The sequence below is a fragment of the Podarcis vaucheri genome, assembly GCF_965113315.1.
Source record: "Podarcis vaucheri genome assembly, chromosome: 13".
NCBI lineage: Eukaryota > Metazoa > Chordata > Lepidosauria > Squamata > Lacertidae > Podarcis > Podarcis vaucheri.
Genome location: NC_138751.1, coordinates 35,091,175 through 35,112,363, shown reverse-complemented (window position 1 = coordinate 35,112,363; position 21,189 = coordinate 35,091,175). Strand labels below are relative to the sequence as shown.

General features: G+C 46.3%; 1 protein-coding gene and 1 long non-coding RNA gene across 2 annotated transcripts; both read right to left on the bottom strand.

Annotated features, from left to right (window-relative positions):
• Positions 1-2,730: 2,730 nt before the first annotated feature.
• Positions 2,731-21,189, bottom strand: UBE2Z (ubiquitin conjugating enzyme E2 Z). The gene is made up of 7 exons (XM_082194490.1): positions 20,825-21,189; positions 14,942-15,014; positions 13,103-13,290; positions 8,478-8,589; positions 7,849-7,961; positions 6,397-6,487; positions 2,731-3,267 (listed from the first exon to the last, which is right to left on the bottom strand). Exons 1-7 carry the CDS (start codon positions 21,172-21,174, stop codon positions 3,097-3,099), a joined length of 1,098 nt encoding a protein of 365 aa, XP_082050616.1. The 5' UTR covers positions 21,175-21,189; the 3' UTR covers positions 2,731-3,096.
• Positions 3,313-5,276, bottom strand: LOC309516094. The gene is made up of 2 exons (XR_014212767.1): positions 4,522-5,276; positions 3,313-3,520 (listed from the first exon to the last, which is right to left on the bottom strand). It is a non-coding gene; the product is annotated as an uncharacterized lncRNA (long non-coding RNA).

Here is a 21,189-nt window from a genome sequence, read left to right as displayed (position 1 = left end):
TGGGGGCAACCACGCCTGGGGGGGAAATAAACATTTTTTCTTTATTCCCCCCCCAAAAAAAAACCTAGGTGTGCTCTATGGTCCGGTGCACCCTATGGGGCGAAAAATACAGTATATATAATAAATAATCAAGCCCAGTCAGCCCATCATTTGCAAAAGATGACTTTAGAACAGTCTTGCCCCACAATGGCAACAAGACATTCTGTTTTGGCGACTACAACCTTGGTTTAAGGAGCCATTTGGCCCCTGGCTTATATTTATGAGTTTCTAACACTGGGGAGAAAGGTGTGTGCATAAACCTTTGATTTATTCTGTAGGAAGTACAGCAATCATTGCTCTCCCCCCCACCCCCCTTTCCCACTGGTCCCACCAACCAATGGTATGTGTGGGGCCTGGAAGTTTCACTAAAAGGGAATACATCCCTGATGTAAGCTGCTTATGAAAACAAGACCCCCTTTTTGGGTATTCCCGGCTGTTTTACGAATCCAGGACAAAGGACAAAGATCCTGCCAAAACAAACTTTATTGCACCAAAAAAAAAAAATTAAAAAATGTACAATTGTATATAAACAAGGATTCCTTATTTTTCTTAAGACCCTTGTGCATTCGAGTGTGTTTAGCTTGTTAGGCCTAAAAGTCTCGTCACTAAACATTTTGTCTAGATCAGTCATCTAGGATTGTCACTTTTGAAATGGAAAACATTCAGAAAACAGATGACTATGGGCAGCTAGAAAACCATATTTCTTTTTGTTTTGTTTCATTTTCTTACATCCACATGCGAGCCGTGTGAAAAAGAAATAACCACATAAGGCATTTTCATGTTTTCTTTTCGTTTTGTCTTAAAAGAAATGTGATGCAATGGTTCGACAGCCAACATGCATCTGGAACTAAGGTTTCTTGAAGTAACGGGTGCTCTGATTCGGGAACACCTCTAGTCCTGGTGACTATAGACTGGGGGAAAGCCAAACTTACACAATTGGCAGAGTTCGGAGAATAGAAGTCCTACCTAGGTCCTACTGATTTCTGTGAGACTTAAAACGTTAACTGTGCACTCAAGTCCCTTTGATTTCAGTGGAGGTGAAGCACGACTGATTTCTGTTTTTGTTTTGCTGGATTGCACCCAATGAGATCAACACAAACATGATAAGATTGCCTTCGTCCTCACGAGTTCCCCCTGCACAAGGCATCTAAATGCAAACTTGCATTACAAAGCTTTTGATTCCACCGGCTATTCGTAACCCTTGGGAGAGTCTTTTCTCCTTGCGGGTGGGAGAGAAACGGAGAAAAGGGCATTCCACTCCAAAAAGCAGGTATAGGGGGGTTGCTTTTAGTTTTAAGCAGCAGCACATCATACTCTACATGGGAGAGGCAGGAATAGTGTTGTGCTTGCAGATAAACAGTGCCTATAATCACACATGAACTTCCTTTCAGAGGCCAGGTAGGAACTGCATGGTTCCTACAGCTGGGATTGGACCTACTGAGTGAAACACTTCCTACTGGCCTGGCCACTGTTAACATCTGCTCGCCTCCCCCTGCCAAGTTTTTGATCTGGATGTGCACCTGTAGGTCAGGAGCTCCCTCCCCCCATTAAAAAAAAAATTCTTAAAGGGTCTCTAAAAGAAGAAGGGGGGGGGGGAGCAAGTGAAAGGTGTTCACAAGGCTTCTGGGCCTTTCTACGTAGAAACCAGTTTGAACTTTCAAAAGTAAAAAATAAAATAAAATACTTTGCCAGCTGGGAGCGTGGCCAGCCGTTCTCCCACAATTCGATCCTCAAAAGGCATGTGCTTCTCGGTCTATAGCACGACAAAGTGATTTGGAGAGAAGGGAGTTACGGCAGATCCGGCAGACTTACACATGTGCAACTTTGCTTCGGTTTCAATAGAGGCTCCTGACAAAAAACGAGAGCCAATCTTCGACAGATCTCAACAGCTGGTTTTCTGCCTAACTTGGACTGATGCTTATTGCTGTCCTTCCATTAGTTTGCATCCTCTTCTACATCACTGAACTCCTAACTCTGCCCCCCAAAGCTGCAGATCTGAGTTGCTTTGAACAGAGAAGTCTGCTATTGCACTGCCAAAGCTTAAGATTAGCATTGCTTTTCTCTCTCTTGGTGCTGCGTTAATTTATATTTGCTATCTCTCTCTCTCTCTCTCTTGAAACAAAATCAATGGCTGCATAGAATCACCTGTCTTCACTAAATACTAATACTGTACCTTCCCAAAAAATAATAATTATATGCCACTTGCAGGAAATGAACTGCCAGAATGATGACTCCTTCCAAGGATCACAAAAAACAAAAACAAAAACACTGGCCATGAAACCTGCTCAACTCCACCTTTTGAAGGCCGCTGGCTGGCTTGCTCACAAGGCTGACATGTCACCAATTTTGGATCTCTCCCACTTTTGTCTCTTCTTTCCTGCCTGGATTCCAAATTTGGGGAGGGATTATTCAAAAGGAGCTCCAGAGTTGAGTAAAGCTTTGGAAACTGCTTTTTCGTTGTCGTCGTTTTGAATCGCCACAAAAGCCCAGTTCCGGCCAAAGTTCCTCCTCTTTGGTCTGTCTAGGACAGGCAACCCCAACCCAACTGGGAAACTGAAACAGAGCGAATATGAAAACAGGGCTGGATTATTTAAATGGTCAAAGGTGCTTTCACAGACTTGGTAGAGCTGGGAGTCCATCCCATTGTGTGGGGGGGCAACGTTGGGAGGCAGGCGCTGAGGGTATAACAAAAGACGGCGGGGCGTAGAGGCAAGCTCTACCTCCTGCTCTTTTAGAAACATGGGGAGGACAGAAACCAACCCGTCACGGGTTCTTCCAGAATGCCTTTATGCCATTTTTGCTCACGGGTCTCCAGCAGAGAAAGAGCCGCTTTCAAAAGACAAGCCCGGTTCAGTTTTAGCATCAAATCCTCGTTTGTTTTAAACAGCGTGTGCCAGAGCACTGGAGGAGGCAATGAAGGGGTGCTGCTCAGCCCAGGTTCTCCCCGCTCTAGAACCGGACTGGTTCTTGGGTCTCTCCGGGGTTCCTCCGCAGTGCCTGGAGTCAGAAGATCCCACCCCTACGTTTCGGGTTCCCAAGGAATCAGGTGGGAGGCACCTAAGCCTTAATGCTCCCTTGAGTGTCTGTCTCTGTCTCAGAAGAGCTGCTTTCTGAGTCTATGTCTGGGTTCTCCTGCTGGTGTTTCTCTTGCACTTTCAGGCGGATTCCTTGCAAACGCAGCAGAAGGGACTGGTAGTCAAAGTGCCCTCGCTTCTCGCCGAAGGGATCCTGCGAGAGGAGGGGAGAAGGGATGAAAATTACTTTTTTTAAAAAAATGCTTTATTGGTTGAAAACTGTATAACAGAAATAATCAGTAGACGTTAAAGACAAGATAAAAAACACAATTATTCTCTTCTTCATTGATACTTGTTTTGTACATCATATTGTAATTAAGTTTAACATGACCTCCGATCTTCCCATTAAGTTCCCAGATTAAATTCCTTGATTACACGCTTATCTTTATTTTCTCACTGTTATTTAACTTACCGTATTTTTCGCACCATAGGGCGCACCGGACCATAGGGCGCACCCAGTTTTTAGGGGGGGAAATCAAGAAAAAAATCTTCCCCCCCCCCAGCCCCAAAGAGCAGCGTACAGGGTGCGCACAACCTCTCCCTGCCGGAGGGGTTGCGCGCAGCTATGGAGCAAGCCAAGTTTTGGCTTCCCCTTTAGCCCCATGCAGCCTCTCCTTGCCGGGAGATGCTGCGCAGGGCTAAAGAAGCCATAGCCCCGTGCAGCGTCTCCTTGCGGAGGGGTTGCGCGCAGCTATGGAAGAAGGCAAGGCAGCGAGTGGGATGGATCCCGCTCGCTGCCTTGCCTTCTTCCATAGCTGCGCGCAACCCCTCCGCAAGGAGACGCTGCGCGGGGCTAAAGGGGAAGGCAAAACAGTGAGCGGGATCCATCTCGCTCGCTGCCTTGCCTTCTCCCATAGCTGCGGGCAACCCCTCTGCAAGGAGACGCTGCGCGGGGCTAAAGGGGAAGGCAAAACAGTGAGCGGGATCCATCCCACTCGCTGCCTTGCCTTCCCCTTTAGCCCCGCGCAGCGTCTCCTTGCGGAGGGGTTGCACGCAGCTATGGAAGAAGGCAAGGCAGCGAGCGGGATGGATCCCGCTCGCTGTTTTGCCTTCCCCTTTAGCCCCGCGCAGCGTCTCCTTGCCGGGAGACGCTGCGCAGGGCTTTCCTGGCTTCTCTGGGAGGTGGGGGAATTCCCCCACCTCCCGCAAAACCGGCAGAAGCCACGCGCACTTTAAAAGGGCTGCACGGCTTCTCCTGGCTTTCCTGGGAGGTGGGAGAAGGGACTGATGTGGCCAGTCAGTCCCTTCTCCCTCCTGTGGAAAAGCCCGCAAGAGCGCACAGAGCTTGTGTGCGGCTCTTGGGGGCTTTTCCCGTCTGCCTCCCCCCTGCATTCGCTCCATAGGACGCACACACATTTTCCCTTGCTTTTTAGGAGGGAAAAAGTACGTCCTATGGTGCGAAAAATACGGTACTTTAAATTTTGTAAACTTATCCTATTTGCACCCAGAAGTCAATTGAAACCTGCTAACAGATTAATATTTTGTCAGCGTTCTTTTACTTAAATTCTATATATATGCCCCAATCTCTGATAAATTTTTTTATCGGTAACGTCTCGTAGCCTTGCTGATAGTCTCGCCAATTCAGCGTGCTCTCTTAATTTATTTGGCCAGTCTAATTTGGATGGGGTGTCCTCTCCCTCCCAACCTTTTGTGATTAAAATTCTATTAGCAACTGTAGCATAAAGACTCTCCTGAGCTTTTTTGGAATTTCATTGCCCGTAATTCCTAGCAGGAAGGCTTCAGGCTTTTTAGGAAAAGAGCATTTGAACATTTTCTTGAGTTCGTTAAACTGTCTGATTGGGATGAAAACAACTTGCATCAAGATCTGCCAGGGTTACTTTGCACATGGACTGGAAACAGGGTGGCCAAGTTCAAGTCACAGGCGCTTGACAAGATCAATATTATTCTAAGCGGCGAGTCTTTTTTAACAACCCCGAAGCCACAAGAGGAACAGGGGAACTACTGCTGGATCAGATTGGAAACCCAAGTCTAGGAAATCAGACTGCAGCATGTGATTCAGTTGAGAAAAAGGACGTTCTGTAAAGGGAAAATAGCTTCCTATTACAGTGGTACCTCGGGTTAAGAACTTAATTTGTTCTGGAGGTCCATTCTTAACCTAAAACTGTTCTTAACCTGAAGCACCACTTTAGCTAATGGGGTCTCCTGCTGCCGCCGCGCTGTTGTTGCTGTGCGATTTCTGTTCTCATCCTGAATCAAAGTTCTTAACCCGAGGTACTATTTCTGGGTTAGCAGAGTCTGTAACCTGAAGCGTCTGTAACCTGAAGCGTATGTAACCCGAGGTACCACTGTATATTGAAATCTATCTATAACCTAAGAGGAACCTGCTGAATTAGGCCAAAGGCCCATCTAGTCTAGCATCCTGTTTGCACAGTAGCCAACCAGATGCCTGTGGGAAATTGTCAAGCAGGACCCGGGCACGAGAGCCCTCTCCCCTCCTGTAGTTTCCAGGAACTGGTATTCAAAAGCATGGATGCCTCTGACTGTGGAAGCAGAACACAGCCATGGAAGCTCACTTCCCGGATTAGAGAATTTAACATCTTTCATCCCCATCCCCTTGCTGGATGCTCTTTCCCCAATAACCAGGATCTATTCAAGTCTCCTATCTCTCACCCCCTCATTCCAATGTCCTGCTCATGTTAATATAAAAAAGGTAAAGGACCCCCAGACGGTTACGTCCAGCAAAAGGAGACTATGGGGTTGCGGCGCTCATCTCGCTTTCAGGCCGAGGGAGCCGGCATTTGTCCAGACAGCTTTCCGGGTCATGTGGCCAGCAGGACTCAACCACTTCTGGTACAACGGGACACTGTGATGGAAGCCAGAGTGCATGGAAACACCGTTTACCTTCCTGCCGCAGTGGTACCCATTTATCTACTTGCACTGGCGTGCTTTCGGACTGCTAGGTTGGCAGGAGCTGGGGCAGAGCAACGGGAGCTCACTCCATCACAAGGATCCGAACCGCCAACTTTCCAATCTGCAAGCCCAAGGGGCTCAGTGGTTTAGACCACAGCGCCACCCGCATCCCACAATATGCTTCCAGCTAGTTCCTGGTGCTTCAGAAATGCTATCAATTGGTCATTTCTCCTAATTTGTCCCCCATTCCTCCGGTTTTCAATTTTCCCTTTGGGAAAACCCTCAGCTGAGCAAACGAGCCCACTTCTCAAGAGGGAAGGAAATATGACATTCCAAATTGTTTATTTTTATAAAAAAAAAAATGGAGGCTGCCCTCAGGAGTGGGCAGTCATAGACATTATCTAATCCTTACCTGCATCGTCTGTCCTTGGAGGTGAATCCGCTCTTTGCATACCCCCTCGTAGAAATCATAATACTCCATGAAGGACTTTTCCATGACACCCCTAGCAAGCAAAACAAACCGTAAGGCCGCAGAGCAAGGATGTGACAGGTGGTTTATAACAAAAGGGCTACTGCCATAGTTCATGCTCCTGAAAATCAGTTTGTCATGTGCACATTTCCTAAAGACAACTACAATAGCTAACATTTCCCCACAGTGCAATGTACTTTGGTTCCGTCCCTCATGCATGACCTGCTGACCAAAATACTATAAAAAACAACAGCCTTAAGAGGCGGACAGCAGGGAGAGCTTCCATGGAGCCATGAATACAGTTGTACCTTGGTTGTTGAACGCCTTACGACTCGAACATTTTGGCTCCCGAACGCCGCAAACCTGGAAGCGGGTGTTCCGTTTTGCAAATGTTCTCTGGAACCCGAACATCCAACACGGCTTCTGATTGAGTGCAGGAAGCCCCTGCAGCCAATCAGAAGCCGCGCCTTGGTTTTTGGAAGTCGAACGGACTTCCGGAACGGATTCCGTTCGAGAACCAAGGTCTGACTGTACTGCGGTTTGCATTGCTTGCACAAATAACCTCAGCAAAAGATCTGAATTAACAAGACACATATTGGTAATCTGGAGTGGAAGGAACAGAATGCGGACAATGATCATGCAGCTGGAGGAATGAATGAAGGAGGGTGCTTGAATGCCGAGTCAGGGGTTTCATGCTGGCAAACAGTTTTTCTAAGTGGGGGGGGGGGGCGGAGTGTTCGGGTCCGGTACGTTTCCACAGCAACAGAGTTCCTGGACTTGCAGCAGAGCAGCACAGTGCGTGCTTCTGGTGTGAGTGAGCTTGCAGAAGAAGAGTTTGGATTTGATATCCAGCCTTTCACTCCCTGCAAGGAGTCTCAAAGCGGCTAACATTCTCCTTTCCCTTCCTCCCCCACAACAAACACTCTGTGAGGTGAGTGGGGCTGAGAGACTTCAAAGAAGTGTGATTGGCCCAAGGTCACCCAGCAGCTGCATGCGGAGGAGCAGAGACGCGAACCCGGTTCCCCAGATTACGAGACTACCGCTCTTAACCACTACACCACACTGGCTCTCTAAAGACGAGAGAGTCCACACGCTGTTGTTCCTCTAAACTAACAGCTTTATTTACATCGGAACGCTAAAATAATAAACAGGCCATCGGAGACGGCAGGCCTGGTGTCTCTGCGTCTCTCGGCAAAAAAGTGAAAGTAACTCACAGACAAAGAACTCCGCTTTTCCCGGATGTAGAGAAAAACAACTCCCCAGATGAAGGACACACACAGAGCTGTTAACCCTGTCAACTCCAAACCTCACAGGAAGTCTGACTAAAGGGTACCTCCCTCTCTCCTTCTCCATGCTAAATGCCTGAAACCCATGAATTGAGACTCCCAAACATACCGTAAAGGCTCCGGACAAGGGCATTTTCCTTCTAGCATGTCACACACAGCGACCCTGATAGTCTCATGCCGAATACACTCGTTGTAATTTTTACTGTCTCCCGGATGTCTTTCCTGCAAGAGATCGGCCAAAAACAAAAGTCACCTTTTACAAAGTTCAAGACACACAGCCCACAACTTTGGTCTTGGGGGGAAGGGAGGGACTGGGAGAGACTGGGAATGCCTCCAATTAGTATGGCTGACATTACCCATTGGAAACACTGGCCAGTTGCTGATAAAAGTGGATTGACAATCCTATTTCAAACCAGAGCTATGTTCCATGAAAGATCCCAAAGAGGTTCCATGCATGGTCTTGCTCTGCAGACAAGCTGCGAATACGTGTATACAGACTGCAGCATATGGAGTTATCCAGGGCTGCTCAAGGCATTTTTCCTTTCCACTCTGTCCCAATGCAGTCAGCTGTTTTAACACAACAGGGAAGCAGGCCCCACCCGCAGCAACACGCCGAACCTCTGAATTGGGAGTGTCTTCTTAAAAGGATGTAGATTTTCTTACAGGACAGCCACTTCCCTGTCCCTGTAACCAAGAGCTCCGTAAAGTGGGCACTAATCCACGATTCAGGCTACTTACCTGCTCAAAGCCAGGCTCGTTGTGATAAGGGTTCTCAGTCATCAGGGACTGTATAGATATAAGGACCGAAGAGATGCTCTGGGCAGGACTCCAGGCCGGACCAGTCCACGTACTGCCAGACAGCAAGAAACGGGAGTTTATTTTCACACAGCCAAACAAACAATTCTGTAAATGATGTGTGGCTTTCAATGTACTTTGATTTGTAACTTGTGAGAGTCCTAGCTGTCTGTGTGTGTGTGTGTGTGTGTGTGTGTGTGTGTAGGTACGTTGGTAGGTAGGTAGTAAAAAAAAGACAGTTTCCAGTGTAGGTAAGGTAGGTAGTAAAAAAAAACAGTTTCCAGGCCTCAGGGTGGTGGGGAAAAAATTGAAGATGTAATGGCAAGAACCACTAAACAAGCAAAGAAGATCGAAAAGCCCAATTCTGTAACACACTTGGCAGATAAATAGCAAAGTTATAAATGAAATTGCAGGCAGGATTCGAGATAAAAGCAGCATCAGAAAAACAGCAAAATCATTGTAACACGAGAAACTTTTTTGCAATAGATAAAAAGATGTAATGCAGTAGAAAAAAAGGTTTGAGTAAAAACACTGTGGAAGCGAGGGTAGGAAGTCATTTTATGAAACAATGTACAGTGGTACCTCCGGTTGCGGACGGGATCCATTCCGGAGGTCCGGTCGGATCCCAAGGTTTCTGCAACCTGAGGACCACTTCTGTGCATGTGCGTGGGGGCGAAACCCGGTAAAACACTTCCGGGTTTGCCGCACGCACATCCCAAAGTTTATGTAACCAGAGGGTTACGTAAACGGAGGTTTGACTGTATTTGTTTTGAAGGTAGTTGTGAAAACATTTGCGCACACACGTTATGAAGATGGATAATTACTATTTTGTGATAAAACCATTCCAAACTTTTATGCATCTTTCCAGTAATCTGAATCGAGGGCTGTATGCGTTCAGTCTCACGCAAAGTCTGGCAGTGAGGAGAGAATTCAGCCTCCTAAGTATCACATTCCTTTTCTGTTTAGATGTCTAGCTCTTATCAAACGTACTGGAATTCTGAAACCTTGGGAGCTGGCTGATTAGGGGAGCGAGGGGGACGAGGGAGCAGGATTCCCAGTGGCCAGGGCTCAAGGCGTCAATACCCCACGCACCTCCTTGGCAAGTCTCCGTAATTAGGAGAAACAGAATAAATCATGGCAATCAAGCGAATGCGTGCGAACGTCTGTGATAAACAAGTCGGAAATGCCATTGTTTCTTGGCATCGTCATCTTCTTTCAGAGCACCAGCTACACACTGTGTCTACACCTCAGTTCCTAGAAGCTGTGTGAAATATCTGAGGAATTCTATTTGGAGCGTTCCCACTGTCCAGAGATGAAGGGCAAAAAGCTCAACTATGAAAACAGGAAATAAAAATCCAGAAACACAAAACAGGATAATGAAGTTGCATAGCACGGTGTCCCTGCCCCTTGCTTTTTCAGGGTGCCGGTGCAAGAGGGTCTTCCTGATTTTTCCCACATAACATGTAAAAGGTGCTTGGGTCCCCAAATCCAATTAGATCCTAAAAGGTTCCAAATCCATATATATCCTAAAAAGCACTTGTGGCTAACAGACAAAGTGTAGCAAGTAAATGTGGTTTAAAACACCCAAGGCCATGCCTGAGCATTAGTGAAAAGAATGCTTTAACTGCAGGGTGGATAAAAATCAATGAGTTTTTTATAAAATAAAAAAAATCAGATTTTAAAATTTTAAACAGGATTTTTTTTTATTTAAATCAGACCTTTTTTTTAAAAAAATAAGATTTTTAAAATAAAATGCTTTTGGAGGAAAAATCTTTCTAAAGATACTTTTCTAACTCAGTCTAAGTTGTTTATTTGTTTTTTAAACTGCTTAAGCACATCAGTTGACAAACATGGATACATATGCTATACTGTTTTTGTTACATAAATTGTCTAAATTGTTATTAAGGAAATGATTATTTTTCTCCTTCCAATAAAGTACAGCAGAAAAGTTGTCCAAATGTAAACAGTTAACTCATTAAACCTCACAATAATTTCATAATTATCTGTCTATGTATTTCTAATAGTATAACCAAATCAGTAATTTTTGATAGAATAAAAAAAACCTACTCTGAAAATTTATTATTCCAAAAATGGAACCTTCCTCTGGTTGTAAATATTAAGATTATACCAGCAAGAATGAGTCTTTCTGTCAAAGAATGATTTAAATCAAGTTCTTGCTTACTAGTGATTTAAATTGATTTGATTTAAATCAAATCCACCCTGCTTAGCTGTGGGATACCCAATTCTTCCTCTCTATACATGCTTTGTTACTTTGAAGCTTGTACACAAGACAGTATTACTAGGGAAGATCATAATCTTCATGCTTGAGTTATGTTAGCTTTCTCCAAACTGGTGTTGCCCGGGCGCTTTGGACTGCAAATTCTTTTTTTTTTTAAAATAATTTTTATTAACAAACCAATCAAATCACATTAATTCAAAATTACAGAGCCAAATTTTAAATTTTTGTTGGGGGTACCCATATTTCGAGCTCCAAAAGGAGCTTGGACTGCAAATTCTACCAGCCCCAGTCAACGCAGCAGATTGTCAGTCTGCCCAACATCAAGTTGATAAAGACTACAATGGTATATACGAAATGATGCGGTTTCTCAAGCCTGGAAGCCCATAGACCAGGCATAGGCAAACTCGACCCTCCAGATGTTTTGGGACTACAACTCCCATCATCCCTAGCTAACAGGACCAGTGGTCAGGGATGATGGGAGTTGTAGTCCCAAAACATCTGGAGGGCCGAGTTTGCCTATGCCTGCCATAGTCCAGGCTTCCGCAACCTCGGCCCTCCAGATGTTTTGAGACTACAATTCCCATCATCCCTGACCACTGGTCGTGCTAGCTAGGGATCATGGGAGTTGTAGGCCAAAAACTACTGGAGGGCCGAGGCTGAGGAAGCCTGCCATAGACGGTCACTTTCTATTCCCGATCTAACTTTCTTAAGGATGTTGAATACAGCAGCTCCATTCAGCTCCCATAATTTTCTTTTTCAAGCACCATCTTTTGAATCAGATCAAAGGCAGAAAACCACCCAAACCGGCTCTGCCCCCACGATGCACGACGCAAGCAAGGGGCCTGTCAACCTCTGGCCATTGCGAACAGAAACAGGCCGAAGAACACGAGCGACTGGGCAGAGTATAAAATCTGCAACTATGGCCACTTCCTGTCATACTCTGGTTTGAAGAGCTCTCAGCTGGAGGGCTGGAAATGAAGACCACACAGGATCAGCAGGAAAAAGCAGCGCCCCAAACTTTCAAGAGAATGCTTTGTGGTTTCTGAAAATGTAATGCTATTTGAAACCAACCTCTCCCCCCCACAAAAAACCCATGCAAATATAGAAAGGAAAACTAAACGCTGCCGATAGCTGAGCCAAATGAACAGAAGCTCTGGATGTTACAGGAAGCACTGTCAACCATGTGCATGATTTTCTCGCGCATCTGGCTGATGGCAGAGACTCCTTGCAATGTCCAAAGATGCTCAAATGCTCTACGCCAGGGGTGGCCAACTCCCAAGAGACTGCAATCTACTCACAGCATTAAAAACTGGCAGTGATCTACCCCCATTTTTGGGGGGGTTCAGGTTATAGTGGTTAAGCTTTTTTTAACGGGATTAGGAAAGCCACATTTTGGGGGAGTTCAAGGCTAAGCTGCTGGCTATTTTCAGGGAGAAAGGGGAACAGCCTCTCAACAACAGATCGCTGGGAAAACAAACAGCTTCACTGAGTAAACTCCGTCTTCCGTTCTGCAGATTGTGCAACAATAGAAGGCAGGGCCAGATTCTATTTTACCAATGCTAAGGAAAGGGATCCAGCGATCGACCGTGATCTACAAAAACCTCCTGCGGATCTAACAGTAGATCGCAATCGACCTATTGGACATCCCTGTTCTATGCCATCTGAAGGCAGCCAGCCACTAAACAGGGCTGCCTTCAGATGTCTTCTAAAAGTCAGATAGTTGTTTATTTCCTTGACATCTGGTGGGAGGGCGTTCCACAGGGTGGGGACCACTACAGAGAAGGCCCCTCTGCCCAGACAAGCATGTGTCCCTGTGGTGCCCTGCCTTGGCAATGATGATGATAGGAATATAATTAATTCGAAGCCTTGCATTTCAAGAAGAAATAATGTGGTTCACAAAAAATAAAAGACAACAGCAAAACAAGAAGAATGAAGCCAACTGTAGAAAAATACAAGCTACTCATAGCATAACAACAGCACTGAAACATATATATAAATGAGGAAGCCCATTTCAAAAAGCGTAACAGCTAAAAACAATCAAATTGGGAGATCCAAATTAGGAAGAGCAGGGAAATACCTGTTTAAACAGGTGTGACTTCAAAAGCTGGCAGAGTGGCAATACCTTTGGGGGCCTTCCATATTGTAGCAAGGAGAGCTACCAGTGAAAAAGCCAGCCCCTCTCGTTCCCGCAAGATGATAATCATCAACCTACCTGGCTCTGAACAGGAACAGAAACAGAAACACACACACACACACATTTCATCGACATGATAATTGCATGCAGAAGTGTGGACCTCCCCGAAGCAGCTCAGGCTGCTCAGCTCCTTACCCTAGAATACTGAGGCAGACCTTCCCATTGCGGTAGAAGTTAGGGTTAAACCTCACTGTGTTATTCCCGGTTGTCATCAGTTTGACCCGCGGCGGATGGATGGGATAATCTGGAGGACAGCGAAACAGGAACAAGAAGAAACCCCCTTCGTAAGGCGTGTCAAAGGGGCCTGTGATCAACGCATGAATCTGCAAGAGAAAAGCCCAGCTCGCGCAAAAACTTCCAACTGGGTGCAACGTCGGCAGAGCTTGCGCGGGACGCAAGCCGGCCGCTAAGAGAGTTAAAGGGGGGGGGGAGAGAAGAGAGATCCTCTACAAAACATTAGGGAAAACTCACTGCCCTCTCAGGCTCAAGTATCAAGCTCAGTTCACACAGGTAGCTGTTGAGGAGGCCCAAATTATTTCTGGAGCGCACCACTTCTTCACACTACAGGTGGAGGACTGCGAAAGCAACTGGTTTTGTGGTTTTGCCCCACAAGGACAGGCACCCATTAAACAGCAGCAGCAGCGCCCAGTGGCTCTTTCCACAGAGCAAGGGGTGAGGAGGATATGAGTCTGAGCACCATCAGGAGGAAGGGGGAGAAATGTTCCCACTTACCTTTTGCACGGACGCCCCCCCCCCCCCAAAGAACCCCAGTCACGACAAGCGCAACAACAGAGACAATTTCTGGGCTTTGAGCCCACAGAACAGTTTCCTATCCACTTGGCCACAGCAGCAGACAAGAAACACAAAGCCCGGTCTCAGGCGTACATGGGCTTTCTTTTCATGGAGGAGCTTTCCCCACCTGTGGTCTGGAGTGATAAAAACTGTTCCAGGATGTATACCACATCATCTGTATGAACGAGGCCTCATTTGACCTTCAACAAAATGGCCACTCAATGTGGTCAAACTTCAGGCATGTGAGATCTACTTTTTTAAAAAAAAGAACAGATCCCTCAGATATACCAAGAGGACGCCAGTGAAATATTGTGACTCAGGGGCAGACCTACTTAAATTTCAGAATGCTTAAGAATAAATCAACAAGGAGTTTCAGAGGGAGGTTTCTCTCTGTTTCTTTGATAACACCTGGACGGGAAAGATTAACGATTTGGGAGCTGCCAAAATAACAATTCTCAAAGAGCTGGACAGAACTCTGAATTTGGATGCAATTAAATGAAGCGGTGTGATGAAAAAACAAAAACAGTTGAAAAGGTACAATATACGGACAAATCTGCACTCCATAGGGAAAAAAGTATCTGTTTTCTGACATGAATGAGGATCACATAGACAGAGTCAAAACGTGGAGGAAAAAATTGGATATGGAATTATGGAAAACACTGATGATGAGAGGCAGGACTATGATGTTGAAAGCGCTTCGGAACTCAGACCGTGGGAAGCCAAAACAAAAATTATTACAATTTGGAAGACAATTGGACTTTCTTTTATTTTAGTTTTTTATTTTCATTGGATTTGATTTGATATGCTAATTAGATGTTTTAATTGGAAAACTAATAAACGCTTTAAAAAATAAAATAAAATAAAAATCAGAAACAGAGCCGGAGATTGCTTCCTTCTCTCTTTTGTAAAGGTACCCAAAACCCTCATTCTAACACATTTATCAGGGTGAGCAGAACATGAATTGAAAAGATTTGCCTAAGGATGAAGATGCTTTGTGCAAACTCCACTTTGCCTAATTTCTCCTGTGGCAATCGCTCTGCTACCCTTTCCCACAGGCTGCTGCCATAAATGAAATTTCAAGTCATAGCAAGGTGAACTTCAGTATGCCAGCCCTCCTAAAAACAGCAGGAAACCCCTTCAAGGAGGACACACTACAGAGGAAGGCATTCAGATACCACCTACCTTGGTCATATCATGGGGGTCAGGCACTACAAACATTCCAGGAGGGGGTTCCTTGTAGATAGACATGATATCTCTGGGAAACAAAAAGAATAATAGCAGCAATGGATTAATCAGTCAAGTGTTTCTCTAGAGTAGCGTTTCTCAAGCTTGGGTCCCCTGCTGTTGTTGGACTACTACAACTCCCATCATCCCTGATCACTGGCCCTGCTAGCTAGAAATGATGGGAGTTGTAGTCCAACAAAAGCTGGGGACCTCAAACAGTGTTTGAGAAACACTGCTGGAGCTTCCAGCTTTGCACCCCCAATCCCCAAATCCTGCTGCTGAATTCTTGAGAAACAGCCCTGCTTTTAAAAAGAGAGAGAGAGAGAGAGAGAGAGAGAGAGAGAGAGAGAGAGAGAAGAAAACATAAGTTTCTACTCCTCATGGCTTCAGGCAGGCAGTCAATCTTAAAAGACTCCTGAAAACGAATATAAAGATCTCCCCTATAAAGGACTCTCCACAAAGTTGTGTTGTGCTTTTCATAGAGCTCCTCACTCCTTTGTCCCATTTTAATCCATATTTGTTTCCTCCTATGTCACAACTTATTACCTTCCAAATTCATGGCACATTATACGGGCAGCTCCAAATCAAGCACATATCACAATATAGCCCATCAAAGGAAATGAAGAGAAAAGGGAAAGCCCATGATTTTGAAACACTGTGAATATCACACTTTAGTCTGTGACACCGGAAGAGGGAGGGAAGGGTAATTCAATCATGAAGAGACACATTTTCATCACCCACTCTGGCCTATGAGAAAATGATGTGCTTTTACACATCAGGACATAATAGCAATCATTTGTTCCTTAGGTCTTAAAATTAGGTAAATGCAACCTCAGATGAACAACAACGCATATCATATTACACCGTGTCATGATTTATTTAACAGAAATAAAGCCAAAATGGAGAAATCATGTGTGAAAAACTAAGTACAGTGGTACCTTGGTTTACGAACTTAATCCGTTCTGGAAGTCTGTTCTTAAACCAAGGTGCGCTTTCCCTATTGAGGCCTCCCGCTGCCGGTGCCCTTCCACCATTCGGCTTCTGTTCTTAGACCGAGGTAAAGTTTGCAAACCGGGACACTACTACCGGTTTTGCAGAGTAACCTAATAGTTTGTAAAGAGGATTGTTCTAAACCAAGGTACCACTGTACACCATTACAGCTTCCATAGGAATTAAGAAATTAAGTAGACAGGGGGTGCTAATCAAATGTCCTTGCTTAATTGATCATCAGCAAGTGTGCCCACCTCTATAGAAGACAAAATTTTAGCAGTTTGCTGGTCTGGAGCATTCAGGTGTGTTTTAACACAGTGCCAAGGAGGAAAGAGGACACAAAGCTCTTAGAGAAGGAAGTGCTGCTGCTCATTTCCAACCAATTTTAAGTCCATCATTCTACAGTGGGAAAGATTATTCAAAAGTGGAAAGCATTCAAGACAGTTGCCAATCTTCTCAGGAGTGGACGTCCCAGCAAATTCACGCCAAGGTCAGACCGTGCAATGCTCAGAGAAATCGCAAAAAACCCCAAAATTATGGTACATCTCAGGCCCTACAGTTAGCATGTTAAATGTTAAAGTTCACGACAGTACAATTAGGAAAAGACTGAACAAGTATGAATGGGCCAAAATTTCTCCACAACCATGTGTGAGACAGATAAAGTCCTACAGGAAACAATTCCTTCACATTATTCGTGGTTCTACAAGCTAGTGAAGGGACGCAGGTGGCGCTGTGGGTTAAACCACAAAGCCTAGGGCTTGCCGATCAGAAGGTCGGCGGTTCAAATCCCCGCGACGGGGTGAGCTCCCGTTGCTCGGTCCCTGCTCCTGTCAATCTAGCAGTTTGAAAGCATGAAGTGCAAGTAGATAAATAGGTACCACTGCGGCAGGAAGGTAAACGGCGTTTCCGTCCGCTGCTCTGGTTCGCCAGAAGCGGCTTAGTCATGACCCGGAAGCCGTACGCTGGCTCCATCGGCCAATAAAGCGAGATGAGCGCCGCAACCCCTGAGTCGTCTGCGACTGGACCTAATAGTCAGGGGTCCCTTTACCTTTAACTTTTTACAAGCTATTGAATCATAAGGTGAACTTAAGTTTTTTACACATGGCTTTTCCATTTTAGCTTTATTTCTGTTAAATAAATTACATAGTGCAATATGCCATGTGCCGTTGTTCATCTGAGGTTGTATTTACCTAATTTTAGGAGCCGCCAAAGGAACAGATGATTGTTATTATGTCTTCATATGTAAAAACACAGAATTCAAAGAGGATGCACTTTCTTTTTCCCCGTGACTGTACACTCACAACAGAAAATGTTCATGGTTTGAACTCTGCTTAACGAGAACACACCTACATCAAAAGTCAGAGGTTGTGGACTCAAAGTTAGCTGGGCAGCGGCGGGTGGGGTAGGGGGGAAGACCACACTTCCTTCTTCTCACTGAACAATAGACAGTTGTTAAAGAGCAGGCAGGGTGAATTGGCATCTCCTGCCGTACATATAAATTGTGCCAACAGCACATTAGAACAACTGCAGTCCTTCTCAGGCTCACTGCAGCCCTCGGCCCATAACACAAACACCTGTTTTGGCACATAACAAACAGCACACTCCGTGGAGGAAGGAGGAGGGAGGCGTCCTAGCACACTTCTGGGAAACGAGGCTGCTACAAGTTCACTTTCGTTTTGGTCTGCCACAGACAATAAGGCTTTTGTTCCTGGGATTAAACGTGGAACTGGCATAACTGCCCCTGAAGTGGTTGCGTTCAGCTCTAGGAACAAACCCAAACTGTCCCTCCCTCCACCCCCAGTTATTTCCCAGCTTTAAAATAGGCCTGGGAAGCCTCCTTGTATCAGGGCACCCGAAACATCTGCCTAGTAACACTTGCTTGATAGTGTACCTAAGATCTAGATCTCCAGAATCTGCTGGGCAGGCCTCACCTAGTTGTGCTGACTGGAGATGGCAACGAATCAACACAGAGTATTGTTTGTGCAAAGGAGATATTGTTGACTGCAATGGAGGACTTTCCTTCCCCTTGCAGTTTCTCACATTATCCAAAAGCGTTAGCCGAGGCTAAAAGAATTCTTGCTGCTAGTGCATTCTGGCCTTCTCATTCTCCTCTATACCCAGAAGGGATCTTCTAGCAGATGGAACAGCCTCTCATAACAACATGTTAAAGCATTAATTAACAGCACGCTAAGTACTGAACAAATGTAACCCAGGTCACAGAGAAGTTCATTTCAAGGCCTGCATTCAAATTCCATGCCTGCCAAGGACACAGCTTATGTCCTTGGGCCATAACAGCAATTCCACAGCAGCTATCTGGGGATGGCAACCGCCTACCTCTCAGGGCTGTTGCAAGATACAGGGAAGACAAAGGTGGAAAGCATTCTGGAAAATAACTGCTGCTGCTACGGACGTATTTTCGTGCTGCTGATAGCAGCCTTTGCCAAAGAGCTTACCGTCTATGGGTGCCTAGTGAGAATTACTTAGCATGCGCAGCAGCTGTGAAAAAGGCAAATTCCATATCACGGTTCGCTAGGAAAGGGATCCAAAATAAAACTGCCTGCATCAGGCATTTTGACATACCTAGGGTACAACAATAGTATTCAGCTGGGTACAGTTTTGCTTAACGCCCCTCAAAAAGAGAGTTAAGAAAGGTAAAGGAAAACTCAAATAATCAAGGAATTACATTATTTGGGAATTGTTAGTTTAACAGGGATGCACAAACTTTTTTCAAAGAGGGGCAGATTTGATGAAGTGAACATGCATGAGGCCTGTCCTTTTTAGGATTTTACCCCAGGAGATAGGCTGCCACAGGGGCCGGATTAGGCCCCCAAAACGGACTTTGGACATGCCTGGTTTAGAAAGAAGGCAAGTAAGGGGAAAATGATAGAGGTGTATTAAGTTATGAAGAAAATGAGCAGAAGTTTTCCTCCCTCTTTCATGATGAGAGAATCTGGGACTGAGTGGTGGGAGATTCAAGACCAAGACAGACAGGGCATCACTGAACTACGGAACTGGTTCCCACAAGACACAGGTGTGGTCACCAATTTGGAGTGCTTTAAAAGAGGGTAAGACAAATTCATGGCTGACAAGGGTATTAATGGCTCCTAGTTATGATGGCTGCAATACCTCCAGTAGCAGCACGGCTCAAAATACTAGCTGCTGGGGCTTATGAGGGGAAGAATGCTATCAAGCCAGTCCTGCTTCTTGGCTGTCCATAAGGAGAACAGAACCCTTTGGTCTGATTTAACAGGGCTATTTTTAACTTGCACAATTTTTATATGTTTCAAATGTCCCATTGCCCCTTTAACCCTAAATCCTTTACAGCACGGTGGGCTAAAGGAACATTTTTAATCATGTTATTGATTATGACTACAAAACTATTTTTTTTACATTATTGTTGATTATGAATGCAAACCTAAACTTGTGACCGAGTCCTAAATAAAATAAAGTGAGTATGTACTGCAATGCACTGTTAATTGTGCAGAACAATGGGAGATACTGGGATGTCTCTCGCTCCCCAAGTTTATATGGTTAGCAGAAGAAGATGATTTCTGCACTGAGAGAAGGAGCTGTTGATGCTGGAAAGAAGTCATCCTAAATAAAACTTCACACCTTTCCATCACATGTAATGGCAAGCCAACTTCAACAAAGCAGAAAGCCAAAGCCAAAATTTGAGACCTTAAACAACAATTCCAAATAATTGTAATTCCAAAGAAACTTCTAAAAATGAGTTGTCTCATCCTTGGATGCTACACACTAGCAAGGCGCATATATATATATATATATATATATATATATATATATATATATATATATGTAAAGGTACCCCTGCCCGAACGGGCCAGTCTTGACAGACTCTGGGGTTTGTGCGCCCATCTCACATCTATTGGCCGGGGGCCAGCGCTGTCCGAAGACACTTCCGGGTCACGTGGCCAGCGTGACAACGCTGCTCTGGCGAGCCAGAGCCGCACACGGAACGCCGTTTACCTTCCCGCTGGTAAGCGGTACCTATTTATCTACTTGCACCCGGGGGTGCTTTCGAACTGCTAGGTGGGCAGGCGCTGGGACCGAGCAGCGGGAGCGCACCCCGCCGCGGGGATTCGAACCGCCGACCTTTCGATCGGCAAGCCCTAGGCGCTGAGGCTTTAGCTCTAAATATGTTATATGCCAATTGTAATCTGATACAGAACAAGGAAGTTGAGCCTGGGGTGGAAACAATCTAGGATATCCTCCTTACAGGGATGCTTGAGCATAAGGTTATATCATCTTCAGGGCTGTGAAAGCCACTGTTGATCTTAAATCTACCTGGGCTGTTGTAATAGGGAGTTTATACTCCTAAGCTGCTGCTTAACAGATGCACAACACCACTCCCTCAAGAGCTACAAGCCATATGGAAATGCAACTGGTACAGCTCCCCTCCACTAGGGCACCCGCATACCGGCCACGCCGCACCAGTTGTCACCCTATACCCCCTCCAGTTGTTGGACTACAACTCCCATCATCCCTAACCACCGGCCATGCTGGCTGGGGCCGATGGGAGTTACAACACCCCCCAGAGGCCCTCCGGTCCCCCATCCTCGCTTATGGGGAATTCCTTGCAGACGCTGAATCGCTGCCAAGAACGTAGGGCAATAAAATCTTTCCTGGGCGAGTTGATGGAGAAGGAAAACTTTCCCTGCTCCATTCCGCCCTCAGATGTATGCGCAGACAGGATGAGATGCCCGGGGAATTAAGGCGCGCACTACGCACTCTGCACACGCTCAGGAACACTACCCCACCCGCACCTTCCGGGATAGAAATCTGGAAAGCGGGAGGTTCCGGCATTTGCCCGGGGAGCGGAAAGTCTCTCACCGTTTGATGCGGAGCAGGCAAGCCGGGCTCGGCCTCTCGCCGTCCCAGTCGCCGCTGGTGGTGGGGTCCCAGAAGGCCGAGTGCGAGAGGAGCACCCCGGCCGCGGCAGCCGCAGCGGCCGAGCTGGGGATCCCGGGCACCGAGGCCCCGCCAGCCCCGACTCCCGCACCCGCTCCGGATGCGGCCCCGGCCGAGCCCAGCCCCGCCACCGCCCAGATCTCGGCCGGCAGGAACACCCCGGGGCCGCCGCCGCCGCCCGCTCCAGCTCCCGGCCCCGCGCTCGACGGCGGCGCTGCCGCCAGCACCGCGGCCGCAGCCGCCTCCTCGGCAGCCGGACTCTCCGCCATCATCGCCAACAGCCTCAG

What these genes read in the sequence shown, in the direction of transcription:
- UBE2Z (XM_082194490.1), bottom strand. Translation starts at nt 21,174, where the DNA reads ATGATGGCGGAGAGTCCGGCTGCCGAGGAGGCGGCTGCGGCCGCGGTG. An exon ending in GTCTGCCTCAGTATTCTAGG is followed by an intron (nt 8,590 to 13,102) that starts GTAAGGAGCTGA and finishes GCTGTCTGGCAG; the next exon opens with TACGTGGACTGGTCCGGCCT. An exon ending in TCCAAGGACAGACGATGCAG is followed by an intron (nt 3,268 to 6,396) that starts GTAAGGATTAGA and finishes CTCCTCTCGCAG; the next exon opens with GATCCCTTCGGCGAGAAGCG.